Genomic DNA, 26,800 nt, shown 5'->3' on the forward strand with positions numbered 1-26,800 from the left:
TCATGCGCAGCTAGTAAGGGTATAAATCAGCATGACCACTCTGAAGAGTAATTTGACTGCATCTAGTAAAATTGAAAATACGAGGGCCTTACTACACAGCAATTTATTCCTAGTTACACACCCTAGAGAAAACTCTCAATCATGTGCATGAGAAGACATGTATAAGGATGCCCACTGCAAACTGTTTAATAGTGAAAAAACTTGAAACAACTCAAACATTTAATAGGACACCGATTAAATAAACTGTCAAATATTCATTCAATGGAATACTATACAACAGTGAAAATGAGACATATATCAACATGGATAAATTTCAAAACTAATAGCCAAAAAAGAAAGTTATAAAATATATGAAAAATTGATACAGTAAAATACAACTTATAGTAAGTCAAACACATGAAAGAATATTAGGTATTGTTTAGAAATACAAAAATATGTGGTAAAAAGTAAAGCCATGAAAAAAATTCATGGGCCTGATGAACATCAGTAAGATCAACAATTCCCTGCAGAAAGGAAGGGAAAAGAAAGATTAAGAAAGGCTACAGAGAGGAAGGGAAAAGAAATATTAAGGAAGGGTGGTAAGGGGGGCTTTAAGTGTATCTGAAATGTTTTTCTTCTGTGGAAAGCGAAACCATAGTTTCCATCAGGTTTGCAAAGAGGTCTCAGACCCAAAAGAATTTAAGAATTACTGCTGTGGATAGAGCCTTGCCCTCAATAGCAATTGCCAGCTGCTACCTAAAATTCCATTTTTCATTTCCAGTATCTCAGCACATAGCAAAAATAACAAATACCTGAGTCTTCATTTACCAAGTCTGTCAGATTTTAATATTTTGCCATATTTGCTTCAGAGCTGTTTTGGTTTTTGTGGGGTTTTTTTCAGGAAAACTTATACTCTCTCTTTAGCTACATGGTTGACCAACATGATTTCTACAGATGCTAAGATTTAGCAAAACTAGACAATTAGGGAAGAAGCCATGCACTGGCTGCTCAGAAAGATAGCCTGACAAGAACAAGACTTTCACTGAAGACTGCCAAGGTGTTTGACAACTAGCGAGACAGCTAAAACAAACACCAGGGATATGCATGCAACTGAAGGTCTTCAAAACTAATTAAAAAGGTTTGGGAAACATTAAAAGAAATGTTCTTATGCTTAACTAATTAAGCCTTTGTGTAAACCTAAGGTATACAATAAGCTGTGACTGATAATGAAGATGATGAGGTTTTTTGTTCCTATTTCTAAAAACTTTCCTCTATTGGTACATTTTATTTAATAACATGGAGTTTAGCTAATTTTATGCTAATATTTGGCTAAAGTTTATGCTTAGTTTTTCCAATAAAGCAATGTATTATTTTCAGAAATTCCAGATGAACAGAAAAATATGACACTTTTGGTGAGTGACTCAGTTAACGAAGTCTAAGGAAAATGGCTGTTAGACCAAGAAGCCAGAATGAAAGTAACAGCTGACACTGCACCTAAACTGCTGCCTAAGTATCTAGAAGGACACAGTCTTTTGAAGGCAAGGCTTTAAAATATCAAACCTATAAAAGTACAGTAAATATTGTAATTCAACATTCCATGTGAAGGTCTTTAACTGATTTAGTTACCTCACACAAGGCTTTCCCCTGAAAGTTCTAGATCTGTGACACACTAAATTGTCCCCGAAATACTAACACTGTAAGCTTAACAATGACATGGAAAATTTCCCGTTTCTTTGCTATCGCCTTTCATTACCTCCATGTCTGCTATCTTTGTATACCAATCCCAATCTTCTTCCCCCTTATCCTGTCCGATTATTCCCCCTACCTTATCTCCTACCTGTCTCTACCCTGGAGTATATATTTGCTGCCTCTCAGAAAACAAGGAACCACCCACAGCACTGGAGATCTGGGGGAACAGTAACGGGCTAGTTAAGAAGCCATTTCCACCTCACCCCTTTCTTTCCTGGCAAGGTCCTTCCCTGCTATCCATCTTTCCAAACTGCTTTTCCCAACAGTGTTTTTTATGAAGTCTATTCTGAATGAAAGCTATATATAAATACACAACTTCCCAAGACTTCCCAAGACCTTTATGCAAAACAAACAGTAAAGAAAACGGTGCTGCTTCGTAATACTGTAAAGCACACATTGGTTTTAGTTCTGCCCTCTTTGGGGAGGACTTGGAAAAATGGGGGCCTCTCTGGCTGTCAGAAACTGAGACACTAGTGATATGCAGAGGAAAAAGATGCTAATCATCCGCCAATATACAGGGCAGTCCCATGCAGTGAAAACTGTCTGTCTAAAATGCTCCCAACGCACTTCCACAACTCTTGTTATATAACACTGTACCATAGACATTCACTGAGCCAGATAACTCCAGCTCATTTCAATAAATAACTGGCTAACCTCAACATTTCCTGGCTTTTAGGAATATGTGAAATCAGCCATCAGGTTGCCCAAATTCCCATGTTGCACAGAATTTGGGGGTGGGGGGAGCCGGTAGTGGCATTCCCCCCACACACAGTCTGCAGTATTACCTTCTGGTGTTTGGAAATCCTGAATTAAAATGACTAGGTTTTGAGTTTGGTATCACTGTGTTTTAGAAACTTCACTCACACTTGATGCAGCACTCAGTTGAGCCAAGACAGCTACAGGGGCCATTCTTCCCTGAAAACGTGTCAAGGCGGTTACATAACCCTCCACAGGGATCAGTGCACAGGGCCTGGGAGGGAGTGTGGGAGGAGTCCCGTAAACATCTCCCCCCTCATCAGTCCATGTTCCAACTCAGATTCCTCCTGACAAAACAAACATGGCTTTATATCATAGTAATTCTTTTGTAGCAAGCAACTCTTTCTCACATTCCTTCTCCTGCTTATTTTTCCCCATAATTCTTTACCCTTTGCCCGCAATCCCTCCTCCCCGCCATGTTGTACTATTTGTATGGAAAAAAAAAAATTGAGTTGTTTCTTGCCAAGTGTGACATCAACTCATTCTTATTTAGTGATGTCCAGCAAAAACTTGCTCTCCCGAAACGTTTGCTAGTTTGAAGCAACAAGATTAGGAACTGCATTTTGCTTCCCGTCTCTTGTTTTTGATGCGTTAGTGTGTCTTCTGAAACAAATGATGTAACACCTCATTTCTATGACCCAAGGCACTACACATGTATGTATAAAAGGTCTTTTCAAACAGCTTCAGGAAGATAAAGTACTGCCTGTTACTAAAGGGAAAAAGAGAACATGACAATGAGCTAACTTGACAATTTAAAGCTCCCTGAAAAGGATACCTCTCAGAAACAAGAAAGAGTTATCAATATTACAGAAAATGCAAGCCCGAAATTCTAGTCTAGGGGAAGAACTTCTGTTACTTGGGGGGGAAAGGGAAGGAGAAATATGAATGACCTTTAAAATAGTAAGACAGGCATATTACACTACTTCATGCTTAGCATCACTTTGGCAAAGTGCTACTTTATGAATAATTTTAGAAAGCCAACAACTTTACTGTACACATAAAATAAGCCAAATTCAGAATTATTTTCGGTTGGCTTATTGGAAAATTTGGTGCTGGTGTTCTTAGTATGTGTCCAACTATGATGGAACTACTGCACTATGTCAGGTACGAATCCTCCCTCCTGAAGACTTCTGTAAAATGATTTCCATTCCTTACTCTGTTAATCAAAAGGCGCAAATGGAAACAATGTTATTCCCTAGCTCTCCTTCCTTCAGGGGATATTACCAGCAAACTACACTTAATTATCAGAATGCACTAGTTACAACAACAAAGAATTATTATAAAGCTATAAAATGAAAATAGTGTGTAATAAAAGAAAGGATGGGCCGTGGCCAGGTAGCTCAGTTGGTTAGAGCATCATCCTGATACACCAAGGTTGCAGGTTCGACCTCCAAGTCAGGGCACATACAAGAATCAAGCAATGAATGCATAAATAAGTGGAACAACAAACTGATGTTTCTCTCTCTCCTTGCTTCTCTCTAAAATCAGTTTTTTAAAAAAGAAAGGATTGTGTATATAAAAACATAAAATATCACATATAATCAATTTTTAAATTTAATACGTAAATATCTACTAATTACTATGATTTTCATATCAAACATCCATCCCATTCCCAGAGGTAACCACTTTTATTTGTTGGGTATCTTTTCAGAAGTTTTTAGAATGCATATTCAATTAAGATGAACATATACTTTTACTTTTATCTCTTTGCTACCTTCGTGCTTGTTAAACTTAATATATCTTGGAAAATTTTCCATATTATACACTTTCTCTTATTGTTTATATTTGCATAAGGTATGGCTGTAGCTCTGTTAAAAATTTTTGAGTTGTGTCCAACCTTTTATTCCTAACAATGTTGCAACAAATAAGTTTGTGTGCATCTGTGTGTGTGTATACATATATAGCAAAAGTAGGTTTACAGTTGTAATATAAGTAAATAATACAATAATTAATAAATAATACAAAAATAAAGTTTCGCATAACTCACAACTGTAAACCTACTTTTGCCCACCCCTGTATACAGCATGCGTTAGTCAGTGCCCAGCGTGGGTTGGTCCTAGGCATGAGTGCCAATTCTGTCACGTTCCAGTATTTGCTGACCAGGATGACACTGTGGAAGCCAATCCATGTAGAAAATGCTGTGTGATGACTCTCACATTTCACTGGTTCATTTTCTAGAGTGTCGAGGCCCTCTGCGGTTACAGGTGCTCAACATACTTTCAGAGGTGCCACTCAGAGCTCAGAAGTCTTTAGGGAGACAGCTAGTTCTGTTGAGGGGGTTCCAAAGTCCTCAGAGATGCAAAGTTTAAAATAAACTGGGAGAGGAAGAAGAAAGCACATGGCTTCCTGGGAACTGCAACTACTGAACAAAAACAAGTGTAGAAAGTCTACAGAAAAAAGAAAGAAAATCACAGGTTTGTGTCTCTGTGTGTGTGAAGTCAGCCTGAAAGGACAAAGGAAAAGGCCTTGAAAGTTGTAATTATAGGAAACTGCTCAGGTGACTTCATCCCACCCACATGCTTTTGATTTTCAGAAAGTACGATGAGCGCTTTCTAAGCCAGTGTTCCGGAAAGGCTGCAGCTGTTCAGCGCAGATCCTACATGCTCAGTTAAGAGCACTATTTTATCAACATAAAGGTTAATGGCTTCTAAATGAGGGTAGCAATTTCCAGCATGAGTACCGTAAATTCATATTAGCATCCTCTCTGTTTAAAGATACAGACCCAGGGGGACGAACTGGTCCTTGGAATGAACAGTGAAACAATAATACGAAGATTCATAATTCCCTTCAACTCCCACCCAAGATTTTCAGCTGGCCCTTGATAAAACATTACATCTGTGTTTAAGCACATCGGCAAGGAGGTATTTGCCATGACTGTGATACCGCATTCAATGGGCCCACCGCAAACCAAGTCAGGAAAACAGAGCAAACTTCTAAGGACACCTGCCCCTCCCATTCCCTACCACACTCCCCACCCCCCCACGCACCGCACCACCTTCAAGTCCTCCAGGACCAGAGGGGCACTATGCTGGTGCCAGGCCAGGGAACGTTCAGTGTGCAGCGCCGAAACCGCTCCTACTAGCTGTGGGTTTGCAGGGCATTTTCAAAAACTAATCTCCCCTTTCCCATTCTGCTATCAGTCTGCTCCCCGAGCAAGCAATCCTATAGCTGTTGCCATTTCCTTTAGTTCCCATGCCCGATTTGTCAATTCTGTCATCTCTTCCTTGAAAATGTCTCTGAAATTTGCTGTTCCTCCCGCCATCCTCACCTCAGTCCAGCTTTCATCAGCTCATCACTAGAAAACTACAACCACCTCCTAACTGGTGTGCCCATCTCTGGCTTCTGTCCTACCCATCATTCAAAATCCACAGCTACCCACTTGCCGATACCCTGCTCCCTGCTGCAACATAAAACTACAATCTATTCTTACAGCAGCACCTCCGAACTCCTTTCCTTGGCGTTCGAGAGCATCCATGATCTGGCCACAGTTTAGGTCTCTGACCTACTTGTTACTCCTCCCCAAGGTGCACCCTTCTCTTGGTCAAGCGGTTATCTCACTGTCTCCACCCACGTCCCCAACAGCAGTGCACTCAAGCCCACTCCGCCCATCCTATCCTCCCGCCTAGGAATTCCTTCCTGCACCCCTCCCGGCCCAAGCCAGCACATCCCACCAAAATCCTGCCTGTTCCTCAAGGCTCTGCACAGTTACTATTCCTCTACGCAGTTGTTTTCTATGACTATGGTCCACCTCTTCCAGCGTGATGAAAAGAACTGGGTCTTTGGAATATGACAGACCCGAGTTTAAATCTCTGTGGAGGTTGAACAAGTTGTGTAATCTCTCTCATTCTCATAGTTCCGCATTCTTACATAATGAGGATGATGTTAATACTGCCTTCGTAGGATTGTTCTGAAGATTAAAAAGGATTCTGCGTTGAGAGTAGCTGGTGTAGCATTTGGTGTATGGTAAACAGGCTTTCAACAAATGGTAGGTATGACAGCATCATATAATATTACACAAGCACCATGCTTCTAAAACTCCAGGCTTTAAATCCATTATGATGTTTTGTTCTGTTTTCTACTAGGTTGTAAAACTCACGAGCAAAAATAGTGTCACATTGAGTTGCATCTCACTTATTTAATAATTTCAACTCACTGAACAGCCAAGAAACAGGGAAAAACAAATCCAAATGGCCTACAGGTCACCCAAATAGTTTATTATGAATTCCATGCTTTAATGCTGATGTATTTTAGTAACAGGAAGCTCTTCGGACTGCCCCTAAAGGCCTATTGATTTTTATTTTAGTTTCCAAGCCAACAGTAACAAATTACAAGGTGACTGCAACTTGCTATCAGCAAGGGAGACGACAGAATAGCTATAAAAAGCAAACATACAAGCTGATCTGTACAAAACTGTAAGTGAAATCAAGTCTAGCAACCAAAACTTCTGTGCTAATTGGAGTATTAGCAAGTATAGTTTCAGAGATAAAGTAGCCCTAATGTTATATACACATACAGAGAGAAACATACAAAATAACGACGATGGTTTAAGTCTAATGATCATAACTGTTAAAGTTAGAAGGAATTCCTGCACAATTACAGCAATTATTTGTTGAGTCCCCAATATGTACCAAATACATACTACACATAAGTTATGCTGCTCACATAAATTAATCTTCTCATTAACTCCCTGAGGTAGGTATCACTATCCTTACTTTACAGATGAGGGAAATGAGGCTTAGAGAGGCTAAGCAATTAGCCCAAGATCATATGGCCAATGCAGGACACTTTCCATCCCTGAACTAACTCCAAAGTCTGTGCTGTTTTCCAATTATGCCACACTGTCCCTCCACATGCTTATGAATTGCAACAATTGATTCTACATATGAAAGAGGATCCTTCCAGTTCTGCTTGCACATATTTAGTAATGGAGAGTTCATTGCTTTGCAAGACAGCATAGTAGTTACAAGCATAGGCTTTTTTCTTTCTTTTTTTTTTTAACAGAGCATAGGCTTTTGAGACCAGTCAAATCTAGGTTAAGAACAGCTGTTTAGCAACTTTCTAGCTGCACGACATTGAACAAATCAATGTCTCTGAACAGGTTTCCTTATCTTGGGACTTAAAATGGGGCTAAAAAGTACCCATGTGACAAGGCTGCCATAAGGACTGAACGTGAGATGTTGCATGAAAAGTGCCTGGCACATTGCCTGACATGTTATAATTACTCAATAAATATTATCATTAAAATTATTATTATGGAAAGTTCTTTGTATCAAACTAAACTCAAGCTCCTAATAATTTCTCCCCATTGGCCTCAGTTCACTAGGACTTCACAAAAGTAGATCTAACCCTAATCCTGCCAAAGAAATAAAGACCCTAAAAAAAATTAAAACAGAGATGTGTTCCCCTAAGCCATCTCTTCTCCAACCTCAAAACTCTTATCTGCTTCAAGACTTCTTTACATGGCAAGGTTTCCAGACAATGACCTTCTCGTCAGGCAATTCAGCAAATGCCCTAGTTTATAAATATTTTCTTAAGCATGACACCTCAGAAAACTCTCTCAGGTATAGAGTGACCAGTGCCAAGTAGTGTGCCTGAAGCTCCCAATCTTCCTCTTTCTGATCTTGATAACAATAAAAGCCCCCAATGAATTGCCACTGAGTCAATTTTCTCAGATCCTATCCTTATGCAATTGATTGGGGGTTTTTAAATTATTGCTTTTAGAGAGAGAGGAAAGGGGAGAGAGAGAAACACTGATGTGACTGACATATATCCATTGGTTGCCTCCCATATGGGCACCTACCAAACCTGCAATGCAGGTATGTGCCCTGACCAGGAACTGAGCCATGACCTTCCAGTGCATGGGATGACACTCCAACCGAGCCACATTGGCCAGCGTGCAACTGATTGCTTTTCATCTAAATGCAGGACTTGATATGTATTGCTTTTAAATGGCAGTGTGGTTTCAGCCCATTTCAAATCTACTGAGATCATTTTGAACCCTGGATATGTCATCCATCATGTTTGAATTCCTTCTAACATTTCATCATCTGCAAATCTGATTAATATGCCTCCAACTCTTTATTTAAGGTCAATCAAAAAATCTTTAATGAATATCAAGTATGTCCAGGGTCCTTTGGCAGGAGCTGAGTCAACTGACATAATGTTGAATAAGACAGAGGTCAAGGTCAGAACCCTATAGCATCTTACTTGTGATCTCCTTGTGGGCTTATCTTGAAAAATTTTTGTTTGTAAAAGACAAGACTGATGGGGGCACAAGACAGTCTATAAATATTTTAAAAGGGAGTAAACTAGCCCTGGCTGGTGTTGCTAAGTGGTTAGAGCATCAGTGTGCACACAGAAGTGTCCCAGGTTCAATTCTCAGCCCCAGTTGGGGAGCATGTGGGAGGGAACCAATCAATGTATCTCTCTCATATTGATGTTTCTCTCTCTCTCTCTTTCTCTCTCTCTCCCTCCCCTTCCTCCCTCCTTCACTTCCACTTTCTCTAAAAATCAATGAAAAAAATATACTCTGGGGAGGATTAGCAACAACAAAAAGGAGCAATCTCTATAGGTACAAAGAGTTGGAACCAATGGATGGAATGGTACAGTGGTGCACATTTTGGAATCATCTCCTGTCCTTCAACTGCCCCTTCTCCCGGAATTGCTCCCCTTTTTCATGGGGATAATTTTTTCTGTGCCTAAGCTTCTGGCACCCCTTTTGTTCTCCACAATTCATTAAAGGTGGCAGTTCAGTAACTACAAGTTCCTTCAGTTCCCTGGGCTGGAGGAGTGAGGACCGAGTGGAAGGATAGATTGGGAGTGAGGAGACAAGCGCCAGAAAACAATGTATTTTCATCAGCTAACTGCATTACGATGCATTCTATCTGGGATTTCAACTATTCTTTTGTTCTATCATTTCCAGTTAATTATCTTTCCTTCTGACAGAAAATATGGAAGCAAAAGAGGTGTCAAACAGTTCTGCTCTGTCATACTTTAGCATGACCTCAGCTGGCACAAGAGGCTGATGACATCTACTTATTGCTACCTTTGCTCTGACCATAACTTCCGGTATTTCTATGTATTCTTTATGCCCCTCACCTCTGTTTACCCTAGCTTTCACATATCCTGATCCACTCAGGTCCATACCACCCTTTTATATCTTTGGTTACATTTGCTTCTTTCTACACTTTAAAAATCAGAGCGTTTTGGAGTGTTCTCTGCCCAGCCGCAATGATCACTTCAAGTATCTTACCTTTTTCTTTCTCATCATAATGATTTGTGTCAAGGTGTGCCATATCCATTTAGAGAAAGTAAAAAAGATGATGGAGGCAAACTTACACTTTAGTGGGTGAACTACTAAAACGCAAGCTCTAAGAGAGCAAAGGTTTTATATTTTGCTAGAGACTCATCTACTAGAACACAGCCTAGAGCTCACAGCAGACACTCAAATATTTGTAAAACGAATGAACCATCAAAATCTTAAAGATTGGTAAGGTTTTAGCAGACACACAGAAGACAGCTTTCAGATGGAAAAGTGTGAGCAAAGGCAGGGAGGCGGTAAAGCAAGGGAAACAGTCCGATTTGGCCTGGAGCTCAAGACACAGGCAAGCAGTGAGAGACAAGACTATAAAGACTGCCTGAGATAATCATGTCAAGCTGAGGAGCTCGACCTGGATGTGTCAGGAGAATGGAGCAACCAAACATTCTGGCAGGAACCACATAACTTGAGCTAGGTTTAAGAACAATTCTGGCAGAGGTGTGTGCAAAATTAATTAGAATTATCACTGTTTGGACCTAGGGGGAAAAAACTCTGGCTAGGGATAGTTAATACCTTTCTATATACTTTCTATTTGAACTCAGAGCATTTGTTTCAACAACCTGTGTCCTGTCCTCATGTTGGAAAGAGTTAGAGTCAATGAGTGTTACCAAAGCAAAAGTAGGGATAAGATGAAGCCAAAATAAAGAGGCCCCAGAACTGCAGCTTCTTGCCAGAATCTATGCAAGTTGGAGGAGAATTGGCTTCAACTTGCTAAAAGAATGGCTTAGTTGTCTAATCAAAAGGAGTTACGCTAATATCTGGGAACATTTTTTTCATTGCCATCTAGCACTTTTAATGTGTGGGGCTGCCTTGATATTGTTTCAATCTCTTTTAGTGTATTAGCAGGAAATGGAAAGAACAGCAGAAAGATAAAGCCCATCTGGCCACAGTGTTAAGGTCAGCCTTCCTCTCGTCCTCGGATCAGACTTCCAAATGACTTACCTTTTCTTATATGTGCCCCTCGTGAGTCTGGTTTCCTTTCCGTAATTATTCATCCCTTGTCCTATTTTTCCTTATTGCATTAAGGTGGAACATTCCCTGATACAGTGGTTTTAATAATATTCTTATCTACTACCGCTCAGTGACCATGATGAAATTTACTTCTCTATTTACAGATATATTTCTTTTGCTTTTGGATATTAACTATTCCTGGCTAGCAGTTCCTCTTTGTTGACTTGATGCAGTCTGAATTAGCAGCAGCCATGATACTGCTACCCTACTTAGGTTTGGAGCAGGTCTTAAAATAGAATTTTTACTCTCTCTTCAATGGTATGATTTTTATCTCCCTGGTTACGGTCACCATATGTTTGGAAAGTGTGGTCCACAATGTGGTTTCAATCTCAGAAAAAAACACCTTAACATTTTAAATAAGTATGGTAGGAATAATAAATATAACTAGTGGAAATACATAGGACCATAATAAATAGTGCATTAATGATGTATATTTTAAAAATGGTGTTAATAAAAATATACCAAAAGGAGTCTCAATAAATTTTACAATATTGAACATTACCTCTCACTGATTACATATAAGATGGCCATCTCCACATCTCAAAAAGTACTAAATAGAAATTAGAAATAAAAAATATTCTTAACCCATGGCAAGAATTCTGTATCTGTTGACTGTGATATGGCATGAGCTCTCCTCTAGCTCTCTGATCTGATTCTGTACTGTTAAATAGTTTTCAATGACCTCACAGCTCACTCATACTACGTAAATCATGGGGCTTCACACACACACACACACACACACACACACACACACACACACACACAATCATCAAGCTGAAAACATAGGCTACATCTGACACTGAATTACAGAGGATTGTAAAGTCTTCACTGAAGGTCCAAAAAACTATCTGGAGAAGCACAGAATAAAGGAGGTGTGGCTTAACAGCAGCACACGTGAAAAAGACTTTAGGGTTTTACATGATTCAATTCTGGCAGCCACAACTGCATGTGGCTGCCAAAAAAGCTACTCCCAACTTGGGCTGTATTAAAAGAAATACAGCATGTAGAGCAAGGCAGAAATCCAGCTCACACCTGGAATACTCTGTTCAGTGCTAGGGGTCATGCTCTAAAAGGGCCAAAATGGAGTACATTTAGGTTTTAGATCAGAAGGCCAAGTGACACAAAATCATGTTATATGAGGGAGTGAAACTGTTAGCTTAGAGAGGAGACAATTCTATAGTTTTTAATGAGTACATATTACTTTTATGATCAGAATAAATGGCATTTCCATTTTGGAGGGGGGGAAAACATTTAAATAATGCCCAGTGCTGAAGAGGATATTATGAATCTGATATGTTCAGAGGCTGCTGGTTTTACTATAAATTGGTTCATTAAACCTTTTAGAGAAGAGTCTTTCCATGCATTGTTACAGTCACAAAACTGTTGTTATAGTGTATTTATAGACAAACTATGGTAGATTCGTTAGATGGAATACTGATCGGCAGTAAAAAAGAACAAACTCCTAATACAAGCACATGGGTGAATCTCAAATGCATTATTCTAAGTGAAAGAAGCCAGATCAAAAGGCTACATTGCCATAGGATTTCATTTAAATGACATTCTGGAAAAGGCAACACTATAGGGACAGAAAACAGATCAATGGTAGTCAGAGGTTGAGGTGAGGAGTGAAACTGACTACAGAGGGACAAAGGAATAGTTTTGGGGAATGATGGAACTATTTCATACCTTGATTGCTAGAATGGTTAAACAACTGCACAGATGCATCGACATTCAAAGAACTGTATATTAAAAAAGATAAATTTTACTTCGTTTAAATTATATCTTAATTTTAAAAAAAGAAAAAGGGGGGGAAAAGAGAAAAATCTTCAAGACAGCCAGAGAAAAGTTAAGAATTACCTTTTTTTCTTTCAACCCTCACCAAGAATATGTTTCTGTTGATTCCAGAGAGAGAGGAAGGAAGAGAGAGAGAAACATCGATCAGTTGCCTCCCCTACACACCCAACCAGGGATCAAACCTGCAACCTGGGTATGTGCCCTGACCAGTAATCAAACCTGTTACCTTTGGTGTAGGGGATGACACTCCAACCAACTGAGGCACACTGGCCAGGGACAGAATTACCGTTTAAAAATGAAGGCGAAATAAAGACTTTTCTAGAACAACAAAAACTGAAAGAATTCATTACCAACAGATCCATATACTACAAGAGATGTCAAAGGAAGCTCTTCAGGCAAAAGGAACCTGAAATCAGATAGTGACTTGAATCTAAATTAAAAAATTAGGATCTCCAGAAATGACTGAAATGAATGTAAATACGAAATACCTTTTTCCTATTTTTAATAGCTCTAAATAATTGATTGTCTAAAGCAGGGGTCAACAAAGCATGTGTAGCTCAAGGGCCAAACTTCATCCACTTCCTGTTTTTGTAAGTGAAGCTATATTGGAACACAGTAACACCCATGCTTTCATGTATTGTCTATGGCTGCTTTCACGCTACAACGACAAAACTGAGTAGCTGAGACAAAGACCAGATGGCCTACCATGCCTAAAATACTTACTATCAGGCCCTTTACAGAAAAAAGTTTGCCGCCCCTGTTCTACAGCAAAAATAGCAATGTATTGTGGGTTTACAGCATATGTAAAAGAAAAATGTATAACAACAATGGCACAAAATATGATGAGGAAATCGGAGTATAAATACCTTCCTGTGATAAAAACCCTATACTATATATGAAATGGTGATTAATCAAAGATGTGTACTATAAACCCTAGGGCAACCACACAAAAATGTTTTTATGATTTAAATAATAAGTCAAGAGTGGAGATAAAAATTGGATCATAAAAGGGGTTGATTAGTGCTAAAGTAGACACGAAAAAGAGGGAAAAGGGAATAAAGAGCACATGGAGCATATAGAAAACAGCAAGTTGGAAGAGTTTAATCCAACCACACAGAAATTACGTTGACTATAAGAAGGCTAAACATATTGTTTAAAAGACAGAGAATTCAACATGACTAAACTACAGGGTAGGGAAAAAGTAGTTTTACAGTTTATATAAAAAATAATACAATAATTAATAAATAATAATACAAGAATAAACTCTGTTTCACATACTCACAAGTGTAAACCTCCTTTTGCACCACCCTGTATATGCTGGCAGATATTGTGCCAAAACAGGGGTAGGTTATGAGAATAAGAAGCTTTTTTTGCTGCAGTAGGAGGAGGCTCACTTAATTTGGAGCAGTACATAACACCCGCGCCCAGTGGTGGTGTCAGTGGAACTAACTATCTCAGAGATGGGCAAGTGGGAATGGCCAGATGCTCAGTTAGCACAAGGTTGTGGTCATGGTTGCGCCAAGTTTATTCCTGGTTGAGGCTATGTGCTTTTACAGAAAAATCCGAGAGGGTCCAACCAGTTACACTATCCTGGCTGACACTGAGGCTGTGTGCACGCCAAGAGAAGAGGTGAGAGGGCCCAGTGGAATGTAAAGGACAAGAGACTTGAAAACACCCTGCACTTTGAATGTACCACTTACCCACACACAAATCCACTGACAAATGACAGAAACGTTCATGTATCAAGGTGGTTCAGTATAATCTCTATTCAATCACTGGATGACTAGTAAGGTATGTAGATATAGGGGCAACCCCTGGGAAAGCAGACTGAAAAGAAAATCCAGTTCAAAAAATGAGGGGAGACATCAATGGCCACAAATCACAGTAAAGAGATTTCATGGGTTTAATAAGCATGTTACCAAACAAAGAAACAATGAACAAACAAAAAAAGGTAACAACAGGATACATTAATCAGATTGTGGTGATTATTTCACAATGCATATTCATACCAAATCATCAAATTTATACTTTACATATATACAATTTTTAATTGACAAATATTTCTCAATTAAAGAAAATAAAAATCTTGGGGAGATCAGAATCCATAGCTCCTTTATTATCTAAAATGTCCAGTTCGCAACAAAAAATTAAAAGACATACAAAGAAACAGAGAAGTGTGATTCACACTCAAGGAAAGAAGTAGCCAATAGAAACTCTTTGAGTATCCCAGATACTGAATACAGTAGATAAAAACTTCAAAGCACTGCCCTGGCCGGAGGCTCAGTTGGTTGGCACATCACCCCGAACTCCAAAAAGGTGGCAGGTTTGATTCCTGGTCAAGGCACATAACTAGGTTGCAGGTTCCATCCCCAGCCCAGATGCATATGGGACACAATGGATGGATGTTTCTCTCTCACATCGATGTCTGTTTGTCTGTCTCTTTCTCTCTCTCCACCCTCTCCCTCTCTTCCTCTCTCTCTAAAATCAATGAAAACATATTCTCGGGTGAGGATTTTTGGAAAAAAAAGGAGAGAATGCTTAAAAAAAAATTCAAAGCACTTATTACATATAAATTTACAGAACTAAAAAAAGTTATAATGAAAGAAAGAAAAGCATGGCAATAATGAATGTACAAACAGAGATTCTCAATGACAAGACTGAAATCCTAGAGTTAAAAAGTACAATAACTGAAATGAAAAATTCACCAGAGCAATTCAATAGCAGTTTTGAGATGGCAAGAGAAAGATTCAGTGAACCTAACAGAAATTATCCAATCTTAATAACAGAGAAAGAAGACTGAAGAAAAACAAACAGAGCTTCACAAATCTGTGCAACAACATCAAGCACTCCAACACATACAAGATGAAAATCCCAGAAGGAGAGAAAAGAGAAGCTTAACAACTGTGATTAAAAATATTAATCCACACATTCAAGAAGCTCAATAAAGTCCAAGTAGGATAAGTATAAAAAGTTCAGCACCTACATAAATAACAAACTCTGTAAGCCAGAATCAAAAAGAAAATCTTGAAAACAAAAAGAGAAAAGTGATTTATCTGAAACAATGGAGGCTAGAAGAGAGTTGAATAACATACAGAAAGTACTGGGGGAAAACTTTTGTCCACTAAGAATTCCATATCCAGAAAATTTATCCTTCAAAAATAAAAATAAGAGACATTTTCCAGATAAATAAAAACTGAGTCAATTTATTGCTAGTAGACCTATAGTACAAGAAATACTGAAGAAAGTCTCTTTAGGCTAAAAGAAAGTGACACCAATTGGTGACTCAAAGCCACAAGAAGAAATAAGGAACACCAAAAATAATAAATATTTGAGTTAATATAAAATATTATATAAATGTGTTTTTACTCATTTCTTCCCTCAACATCCTTGAAAGATGTAAACATTTGTAAAGCAATAACTATGACACCATATTTTGGGGTTTATAACATATACAAATATATTTATAATAAGTATAAATATATTTACATTTTAATATATCATATGTCAATTTATATATAATAATGGCACAAAGGAAGAAAAAAATAGAGCTATATTGGAGCAAAGCTTACATGTTTTACAAGAAGTTAGTATTCATCTGGATACTGGAAAAGATGCATATTGTAATCCCTAGAGCAAGTACTGAGAAAACAATTCCAAAAAATATATAGTTTTTTAAAAATCAACAGAGGAGTTAAAACAGTCCATTAAAAATATTTATTTAGTACAAAGGCAACAGTCAAGGAGGAAACAGAAGAACAAAATAGAGTACATGGAAAAGAAATAGCAAAAAGGCAAATGCAAGTCCAAATTCAGAGTGCGTCAAACTGTAGAAAACAGCAAGATCCAACTACATGCTTCCTGTAAGAGACATACTTTAGATTTGGTGACACAAATAGGGTTAAAGTAGACCAACAACAACTACATATGTAGTTGTACATTATACTAAAGTAAAAGTTCTCAACAACTATACAGAGAACTTTATATGTAATATATATGTTACAGAGAACCAGAAGAGAACAGCTATGTTAGTATCAGATAAAATAGACTAAGGCAAAGAGTTTTATTTGCAACAGAACATTTCATCATGATAAAGGGTAACTACATCAGGAAGATACAAGAATGATAAATGTATACACACCTAACAATATTACCTCAAAAAAAATGAAGGAATAACTCACAGAATTAAAAGGAGCAAGAGACAATTCAACAGTAACAGGTGAATAATTATTTGGCTCACTCTCAATAACTGATAAAACTAAATAGAAAATCAGTAGGGATATAGATGAGTTGAACACTATCAACCAACTTGACATAACTGGCACATATAGAACACTCCAGCCAATGACTGCACAGTATACCATCTTTAGAAGTACACATGGATTACATTTTTCACAAAAAATTAACTCAAAATGGATCAAAGACCTGAATGTAAAACTCAGAACTATAAAACTCCTAGAAAATAGTAAAAGACATTTTTAAAAATTCTAAGTGACCTTCGGTTTGGATATGACTTGTAGATACACCATCAAAAGCACATAGCATGAAAGAAATCGTTGGACTTCATAAATTAGATTTCATTAAAATTAAAAACATGTTCTGCAAAACACACTGTCAAGAGAATGAAAAGGCACAAAATAACACATATTTGATAAAGAACTGGTATCCAAACTATACAAAGAGTCCTTAAAACTCAACAATAACAAAACAAACAACCCAATTAAAAAATAGGTAAGCTCTGCCTGGCCGGTGTGGTTCAGTGGTTGAGCATCGACCCATGTACCAAGGGGTCACCGGTTCGATTCCCAGTGAGAGCACATGCCTGGGCTGCGGGCTTGATCCCTGGCAGGAGACATGCAGAGGCAGCCGATCAATGTTGATGTTTCTCTCTCATCAATGTCTCTTTCTCTCTATCTCTCCCTCTCCCTCCCTTCCACTCTCTAAAATCAATTAAAAAATAATAATAAATAAAAATTTTAAAATAGGCAAAGGATCTGAATAGAAACGTTACCAAAGACCTACAGAAAGCAAATAACCATATGAAAAACATCATATGTCGTTGGGAAATTGCAAATTAAAACAGTAAGATACCACTATAAGCTTATTAGAATGGATAACATCCAAAACAATGACACCACCGTGGCAAGGATGTGGAGCAACAGGAACTCTCATTCATTGCTGGTAGGAATGCAAAATGGTACATATAGCCTCTTTGGAAGATAGTCTGGCAATTTCTTACCAAACTAAACATACTCTTGCCATATGATCGGCAATCATGCTCCTTGGTATTTACCCATATGAATCAAAAACTTAATGTCCACATAAGAACCTGTATATGGATGTTTCCAGAACCTTTATTATAACTGCCAAAACTTAAAAGCAACCAAGATGTCCTTCAAAAAGTGAATGGACAGCCCAGACAGTGTGACTCAGTGGCTGAACCATGAACCAGGAGGTCACGGTTTGATTCCCAATCAGGGCACATGCCTGGGTTGCAGGCTCAATCCCCTGTAGGGGGCATGCAGAAGGCAGCCGGTCAATGGTTCTCTCTCACTGATGTCTCTTTCTCTCTCTCCCTCTCCCTTCCTCTCTCTGAAATCAATAAAAAAAAATTTTAAAATTAAAAAAAAGAAATAAGCTGTCAAGCAACAATATGTATAGAGGTGTTAAAATGGACTCCAGGGCCCTCAGAAGTTCTACTTTCCTGCCTTCAAGGGAACTCACTCTTGTCTTAAGCCATCCTAGCAAATGTCTATCATAAAAAATTCCACAATGTATGAGATTCTAAAACCTTTCTTATAGCATCTGGCCTCTCAGTAAAAAAGTTAGTCCAAATATGGAACTGCAATCTTTTCCAAGACAAGATTATATTTTTAAACATTTAAAAAATAATAATATAAGTAAAGTTACATAAAGTATAGGGTTCCCATATGCCCTTTACCAGCTTCCCCTAATATTAATACAGTACATAACCATAGTGACACACAGTTATCAAAACCAGTAAATTACCATTGGGACAATACAATCAATTAAACCACATACCTTATTCAAATGACCATTTTTACCACTAATATCCTTTCCATTCTAGCAGCCAGTTCAGGAGCCCACACTGCACATCTCCTTTGACTCTTCCAATCTATGACAGTTCAGTCATTCCTTGTCTTTCATGATTTTGACTTTTTTTTTTTAATCCTCACCTGGGGATATGTTTATTGATTTTAGAGAGAGGGAGAGGGAGAAAGAGGTACATCGATGTGAGAGAGAAACATCTATCTGCCGCCTTCTACATAAGCCCCGATCAGAGATGGAACCCACAACCTGGGCATGTGCCCCAATGGGGAATGGAACCCGCAACCTCCTGGTGTACAGGACAACACCCAACTGAGCTACCCCAGCCAGGGCATGACTTTGACTCTTACGAAGAACAGAGGTCAGTTATTTTGTAGAATGTCCTTAATATTTTTTTCTGTTTTACTAATACTATTAACAACAAGAATCATTTACTGAGGGTTTACTAAGTTCCAGGCACTATGCTAAGCCGTCTATCTACATTATCTCTTTTAAATAGAAGTGTTTTTAATAGACTTTAGAGCAGAAGCATTTTAAAATCAAAGAGTAATCATCTTTAATTCACCCTTCTCCAAGTGCTAGTGTTTTGTCAATTACAAAGCATTACCAAGTATATTATTATTATTATTATTTACCCACCCCAATGTTCTTTAATGTCTCCTCCTAAACTAAAAAATATTAGGTCTACATATAAGCCTTAAATTCCAGGCCCTTGGCTTCTTAGTTTCTGAATATTTACTGATCATAATTTCCTACCCTTGACCTTGGCTCACCACTTTCTTCACTTGTACCTGTACTCCCTTTTCATCTCTAAATACCTTTTCTTGAAGACACCTCTAATCCCTGCCCTTAACTCCCAAGAGCTACTGATCCTCTGAAATACCACAGAATTTAATGACTGCAGTACTCATTTGGTACATAGATACCACCCTGAGCTGTTGGCATATGCTTTTGTAGATGCTTGTCTCCCAATTGAGACTATCTTGGCCTATCTTTTTTCCCCTATCACTTCCAGTATACTACCCTAATGCTTAATAACACATACTGAATACCTACCAAGTGCCAAACTTTGTGCTAGGCCCTGAGAAATTAGAGATGATTAAGATACAATCCCAACTCTTGAGAAATTTATGATGTAATAAAGATTTTTTTGAGTGCAGTGATAGCCTGAAAATAGTTTTCTCTTTAAAAAATTAAGGTCACTGAAAGTTTCCTGTGGCAGTAAAGTTTTTCCTTTTCTGTTCTGATTAAACACTAAAACAACTAATTCTAGATTACTAATGTGTCACAGAACATGCATATTTTCCAACTAGCTTGTGCTTGAAGCTATGACCTGGTTTTATGAGAAATCCAGATGCTACAGAGTAAACTTAATTAGCCAAAGGCCTTGGCAAATATTGCCACAAGTTATAGCAGTTGCAACCAGTTTACTAATTGTTTTATTCTAGTGACATCTAGTGGCAAAGTGGTAAAAACAGTACTGCTGTAAATTAACATTAAAGGGAGGCCATCTTATTGGAAAAAAGACAAAATATGAATGAACTCTGATATTTATTAGCATTAAAGAATGTTTCAATGTCTCTTTGGCCTCTATAACTGTTAACTCCTCTTAGTGGGATTTATCATTTCTTTCCTTATATTGTAGCTGGCATATATTAATCTTGATATAACATAAGATTTACTGAAATAAAAGATGCTATATTTTAACTGTAAGTTAGAGAAAAACCCTCAGTTAAAAAGACTGGATGTAGAACAAAACTCTCCCCAATTGTGATATGCCTGCTACAACAATCTTTCAATTCAAAACTGCATTGTATTTACATATATTTGCTTACTGACACTTTCATATGTTGATAAACATGTTTAGAAACCTGTTTAGAAACTTTTCTTAATGATTTTATTCGTCTCTTATGAGGCAAATAATTTATTGAAACTCATTCTTTACAATGTCACTTTGCACTTCATTGGCTTTCTGTGAAACTGAATTTTGATAGAATATTTAAACATTATGAAAACCTATGACTTCTAAAAAATTCTTCCTCAAACAATGAATTCTCAATGAGTCCAAAATTTATTGTACATGCATTCAATGTAAGTCAGTTTTAATATGAGAGTTCATCCAAAAATAGTAAAAACCTAGTAACATATTAAAAATACTCTTGATAATCATTTTTTTAAAATATCTAAAATTTAGTTAAATGATCTAACAGCTCTGTGATCTCAAGTAGGAGACTCAAGTTTTAGCTCAATGTTTTCCCAAGTGTGATCCATGGGCCCATTTCACAATCGCCTAGAATACTAGTTAAACATACCTATGCCTTAAACCTCAGCCTACTGAATCAGACTTTCTCTCTGAGTTTGGGGCTCTATAACTAGCATTTTTTTTAAAGTTTCTCCAGGTGGCCTGGCCGGGCGTGGCTCAGCGGTTGAGCATCGACCTAGGATCCAGGCGATCAGGGTTCCATTCCCGGTCAGGGCACATGCCCGGGTTGCGGGCTGCAGCGGATCAATGACTCTCTCATCATTGATGTTTCTATCTCTCTCTCTCCCTCTCCTTTCCTCTCTCTGAAATCAATAAAGATATTTTTTTTTTTAAAAAAAGAAAAAGAAAAAAAGTTTCTCCAGGTGGTTTCTTATGCATAATAAAGTTTTGAAAATAATTACTATCAAGGCCACAAATATAAATTCTTCTAAGTTGTTCTGGTTCTAGTCAATCTTTCCTGCCTCTCAGAGTAAGTTGTTCCATCCTTTACGTTCTCCAAAGGGTTACTTTATTTATAGCCATTATCATGTTGAATCACAATTTATCTGTTAACAACATACGTAGCTCCCCTCACTAGACAGTGAGCTTCTCATGAGAAGGAACAGTGGTTTTGATTTTTGTATCTCTAAGCCTAACAATATCTGACAAACAGCAAGCATTCAATGAATATGTTTAAATAAATACATGAACCATCATGGTTCTAAAAAAAGAGTATGTGACTTTCACTTGTGTCCAGTTCCAACTACACAATTAGCATCAAATTAATCTGTCCAATAGCCAGTTAAAATTTAGGGGTAGGGGAATAGAATTTTTTAAAAATTCTAGGATACCTCTAAAATTCTGCTTTCCTAAACATTTCAGTCTCAAATGCTAGTGTGTTTAAAAATAGAATTTTTATATGTGATTTTTGGAAAAGTAGAAAAACAGAAGATGACTAACAGAATTTTATACTGTTCAGCCTTAGAAGGTTTCTAGGCTGTCATTTAGTAGAAACTCCTGACAAACAAGAGCCATAAAAGGAAATATACACATCTGTCTTTATTGTCATATTCCAGGAGTAATCGGCTAGCCCAGGCAGGAAATGATATTGCTTAGAAAGATATATCCTTGCGTACTAGCTAAAGTAAACCATGTATATTTTGTTTAAATTCATAATATAACACAAATTAAAAGTTTAAAGAAACAAAAAAGAATGAATAATCAGTATATAAACTATCTGACAGTTAATTATTCCAATAAGTTCATGTTTAATATGGCTTGGTGTCTGATAGACTTTCTACCTTCATATTATTTGTCAGATATGAAGAAACTGCTCATTAGAAATCCAGCTCCCTCATGTTCTCCTTAGCACCCTTTTCTATCGAGTTATTCTTACCCAGCTTCAACCTCAAGCACTAATTTTCAATATTCCATGTGACTTGGGAGGCTTTATTGCTGTTCCATGAGATTTTGCTTCACCAAGAAAAGCCCCTAGCTCTTTGTAATTGTCAAAATCTGCTTCACATATATCATGTTCTTCATGACCAAACACAAAATTCCCAACAAAGCTGTTTAGTATCACTGAAGCATCTACACTGTATATGTTTGCCCTTCCTTGTTGGTAACAAGGACAGTCTCTCCCTTAGGCAGCAAGACAATTTTATATTATATCCAGGGTCAACAGCAAAAATGATAGGTCAGTTGCAAAGGATGTCACATGTGTGCCTGTGCATGGGTGTGTGGATGCATGCATATAGTCACCACCAGGAGTGTACAGAATAATTATTTTCATAACTTATGTATATATAAAACATCAATATTGCATTCATCTTGTGAATATCTCATTTCTACAGAATGACATAAAATAATGGGATTCATTAAAAAATATGAGTGGTTAAGTTGCAAGTAAGAAATCTATAGAGCTTGTTTGATCCCCCGGAATCTAACTAATTTGCATCAAATCTACATTTTGATTTTGTGATCTGTCATGACCACTTATTGCTACTTTCTAATCTTTTACTTTTAATTTTCTACTAAATGCTTTACATTTCAAAATAAATTGGTAATTTGGACACTGCTATGAAAAACAGAAATTCTTTTGACTTAAAAAAAAAGAGGAACAGATATCTGGCATTCATATGGAGCATAAATTATACTCTGGTATAATTATCCAAAAGGGTTAAGACCAAAGAAAGAATCTGCTTGCTTATTAAAAATGCAAACATTACCTCAGTCATAGAAATAGCCCCAAACTCGCCTGGCCACTGCCTCTGCAGATCACCCACCAGCATTAGCATTACATCATATGACATTATGGAACAATGGTGAACTCTGTGTAATACTTGAATATATTGTTTTGGAAGAATAAACTGTCATTAACTTGAATAAAAGCTTTCTGAAATCAAACCTGGGGGGTAGAGCCCTCACTGTGTGGCCCTTTTACTACTTTTGAGAAATAGCGTCGTCCTGAAAGCAGTGAGGGGGAAAAAGGAGATTAGAGTATAAAGGCAACAGTGATGAGGGGCCCTGCAGCCGTCCAGCAGGCGGCGGGCAGGGCTTTAAATTACCAGGCAGAACAATGTCAAAGCCGGAGGTGCCATAACAAATGCTGCACCTAAAACTCCAAACAACCTCACACCCATCACTCTATTTCCTATTATAGCCTAGTGATTTGAACAGCGAGTTTTGCTAGAATTGGGAACTGAGCCTTACTCTAGGTACAAAATTGTTAAACACTTGATGACCTGATGCCATCGCAAGATGGGCTATCACTTATAGGCATGCGACTTTAGGCACTGTATTTAAGCTCTGAGCACCAATGTTTCAACCTATAAAAGGGAAAGAATAATAGCTATCATTCAGAGGTATGGTGAGTGGAGGGAATTAGCTACTATTATTATCATTATTATATTTATTATTTCCACTCAACTGTCCTCTTTGCCCATCTTTTCTAATCACTGTCCAAGATGTTTGTACTTCAGAAGTGAAACATGAGCATCAACTTCAATGCTCACTGGCTTTTTTGTTTGTGTGTGTGTTTCCTGCAGTCTGGCCATTGTCACATGTTGCCATTTCTACTTTCATGCCACTCTCCTCAAGTGATTTCTTTACCTTACAAATCCTAGATCATCTGTTAGTTACAACCTGCTACTCACCAGCTTTCCTCTCTCCTGTACCTATTCTCAATGTTCTCAACTACTAAGGTTTAAAAATGTAAAAAACAAAGCCAGAGCAACACAGCTAGTTGGTGACCAAGTCCCAGTTAAAAGCTAGGTATCAATGCAACCAAGTCCAGCAGCACTGCATGGACTGTACCACATTAATTATTCACTTTCAGGTTCCCAGTGATGATTTTAAATCTGAGGTCAGCTTCCCTTAACACCAAGCCTTTTCCCAGATGCTTCTCCTAATAGTCAATTTATTATCATAAAATATGAATTATTTCAGCCTTGGCCAGTATGGCTCGGTTGAGCATCATTCTATGTATGGAAAGGTTGCAAGTTCGATTCCCAGTCAGGGCATATGCCCAGATTTCAGGCTCCATCCCTAGTGGGCGTGTGGGAGGCAGCCGATCTATGTTTCTCTTTCATGTCGGTGTGTCTTTCCCCCCTCTAAAAATCAATAAAAACATGTTTTTAAAAAATGAATTATTTCAAATGCTTAAAAAAGCAACATTAATCTCAGAAAATTATTAAATATATCTCAATGTTCTGGGGAAGTTTTTGTTGTTTGTTTTTAGTATTTCCCTAAAGTGGGGACAAAAATTGGTCACATAAGGCCTTACCCTGGACTAAAAGACTTTAGGAGGAGAAAGGATACAGTTAACAGGAAGTAGAGCCATGAAAATTCTGTGAGAAGTACTGCATGCAATTCCAGAAGGGATGGAGTAGAGAATACTAATTTCCACCTCTAAGTTTCTAAAGATAAAGGCTATATCTTTTAATATTATTGTACAAGGATATGTGGAGATGGAAATTTCACCAATGTTGGCATCTTTGGAGAATCAGATCATTTCTCCAGATCATGAAAATAAGAAGATGGGGAAACAAGAGGTAATGTGTCGTTTTATATAAGAGCCAGAAGAGTTTACCAAAGTCTAACTCTAAGGACTGTGGGGAACAGACTGAAAGCTTGTATTGCCTCATCAGCAAAGCAGATGAAGTGCTAGGAAGAAAGAGTTGATATGTGGGTCATCTATAAAGCACTATTTGTTTTCATATTTGTTTTTTAAGTACAGTGTGGAATAGTGTAATTAGTTCAGTGATGAAGGTTCAAGTTCAGCCTCTCTATCGTCCAGCTATCTGATCTGGCACAAATCATTCAAACATATTTAATGATATAAGAATTAAAGAAATGATATGTGTATGGTAGGGGCTTTTAAAATAGATATATAAATGTAAGGTCATTTATATTACTGTACATTGTAGCAGGTTAATAAACCAGGACCTTATGTTCATTTCTAAGGCCTAATCTTTTGGGTGAGAGGAAGACATAAAGAGAGATTCTTATAGTAGAAAACCCACTCCATTAATAGAAAATCATCACTACTACTTAATGGAGACATGAAAATAACAAAATAAATTAATACATTTACTAATTTAAAATTAACAAAAATATATAATAAAATTATTAAATGAATAATAAAATTCATATTAAAAGGTAACTACCTCAATATACACTAATCAGGAAGGCTGATGGTCTGTTACACTTTCCCTCCTCAATATACACCATCTCCATTCTCCTCTCATACAATACGGTTGCCAGAATTAATTAAAAGTGTGTCAGTGGTCATGGAGATTTCCTCTAAGGATCCGAACTAGTCAACCCATAGTCTAGACCACAAATAAGAATAAAAATATTTTCATGGAAATATAACAGGTAAGGGCCAACTCCAATATCATTCATTCATTCATTTATTCAGACCCTACTTTATACCAGGCTCTATTCCAAGTGCTGAGGATTCAACACTTGGAATCAATGCCATCACACATTCTAGTAGAAAAATAGAGACAGTAACCAAATAAACAATGCAATAGGTCAATGACGATTAAGTGCTACAGAGAAAAACAGGCAGAGAAAAAGGCTGCAATTCTAAATAGGGCAGTCAAGGAAGGCTTCACAGAGAAGATGCCATTTAAGGAAAGACCTAAAGGAGTTGAGTAAGGCACACAGATATCTGGGGAGAGTAGTGGGGCTGTGCAAACCTTTCCATCAAATTCAGAGAAGTCACAATGCAAGCACTTACCTTTCAAAAGTGGTTGGAAGGTTGGAATCTCTTGCAGCTTGATGACATCAGGATCATTGCTGACATTCCGTGAGGCCTGGGAGCCCTGAGCTACAACCACGATATCATCCATCTTGGCTCTATGCTTAGCTGGAGAAGGAGTCACTGAAAATAAAGTTATACTGCTCAGGAATTGCATGTTCATTAGCCACCTCTGTCTCACCAAAGCTGTTTCATTATAGTTATGAAAAAGAATGTTTGTATACCAAGAAAAATGCTAACTGGATTTGTCCTGTGGTGGGGGCTTGGGAAAGAGAAATGAATCATGGAGGACCTCATTTTTCCACAATAGTTTTAAAAATCTCAAACATTACAGGAATATATATGAAACTGTTTTTGTAACTTAAAGTATTTTATTATTCTGCACACAAAAGAACAGGCAGATTGTGTTTTTAATTTTTACTTCTTTGATCTTAACGTCTGTCCTTATTTTACCAATGAGGAAATAAAGGTACAAAATTTGGCTGTGACTTGCCCAAGGTGGACAGTGCTAGAAAAAGTTAGGAAAGGAATTGAAGGTCTACAGGTCGTTGGTATACATGACCCATCCCTGTGATGCAGGGGTTGCAAAGCTGTCTAGCCACCCATCACAGCAAACCAA

The 26,800-nt window shown here is 37.6% G+C and overlaps 1 protein-coding gene across 1 annotated transcript in view; it reads right to left on the reverse strand.

The window, feature by feature from the left end:
• The window catches only part of BORCS5 (BLOC-1 related complex subunit 5), a 64,694-nt gene that overhangs the window by 36,556 nt on the left and 1,338 nt on the right, over window positions 1–26,800 (reverse strand). Inside the window, exon 2 of the mRNA XM_016197459.2 lies at window positions 26,161–26,304. Coding sequence (XP_016052945.1) covers window positions 26,161–26,304 — 144 coding nt within the window. The remainder of the gene's footprint in view (window positions 1–26,160; window positions 26,305–26,800) is intronic.

This window comes from Miniopterus natalensis, chromosome 2 (genome assembly GCF_054644295.1).
Source record: "Miniopterus natalensis isolate mMinNat1 chromosome 2, mMinNat1.hap1, whole genome shotgun sequence".
Lineage (NCBI taxonomy): Eukaryota > Metazoa > Chordata > Mammalia > Chiroptera > Miniopteridae > Miniopterus > Miniopterus natalensis.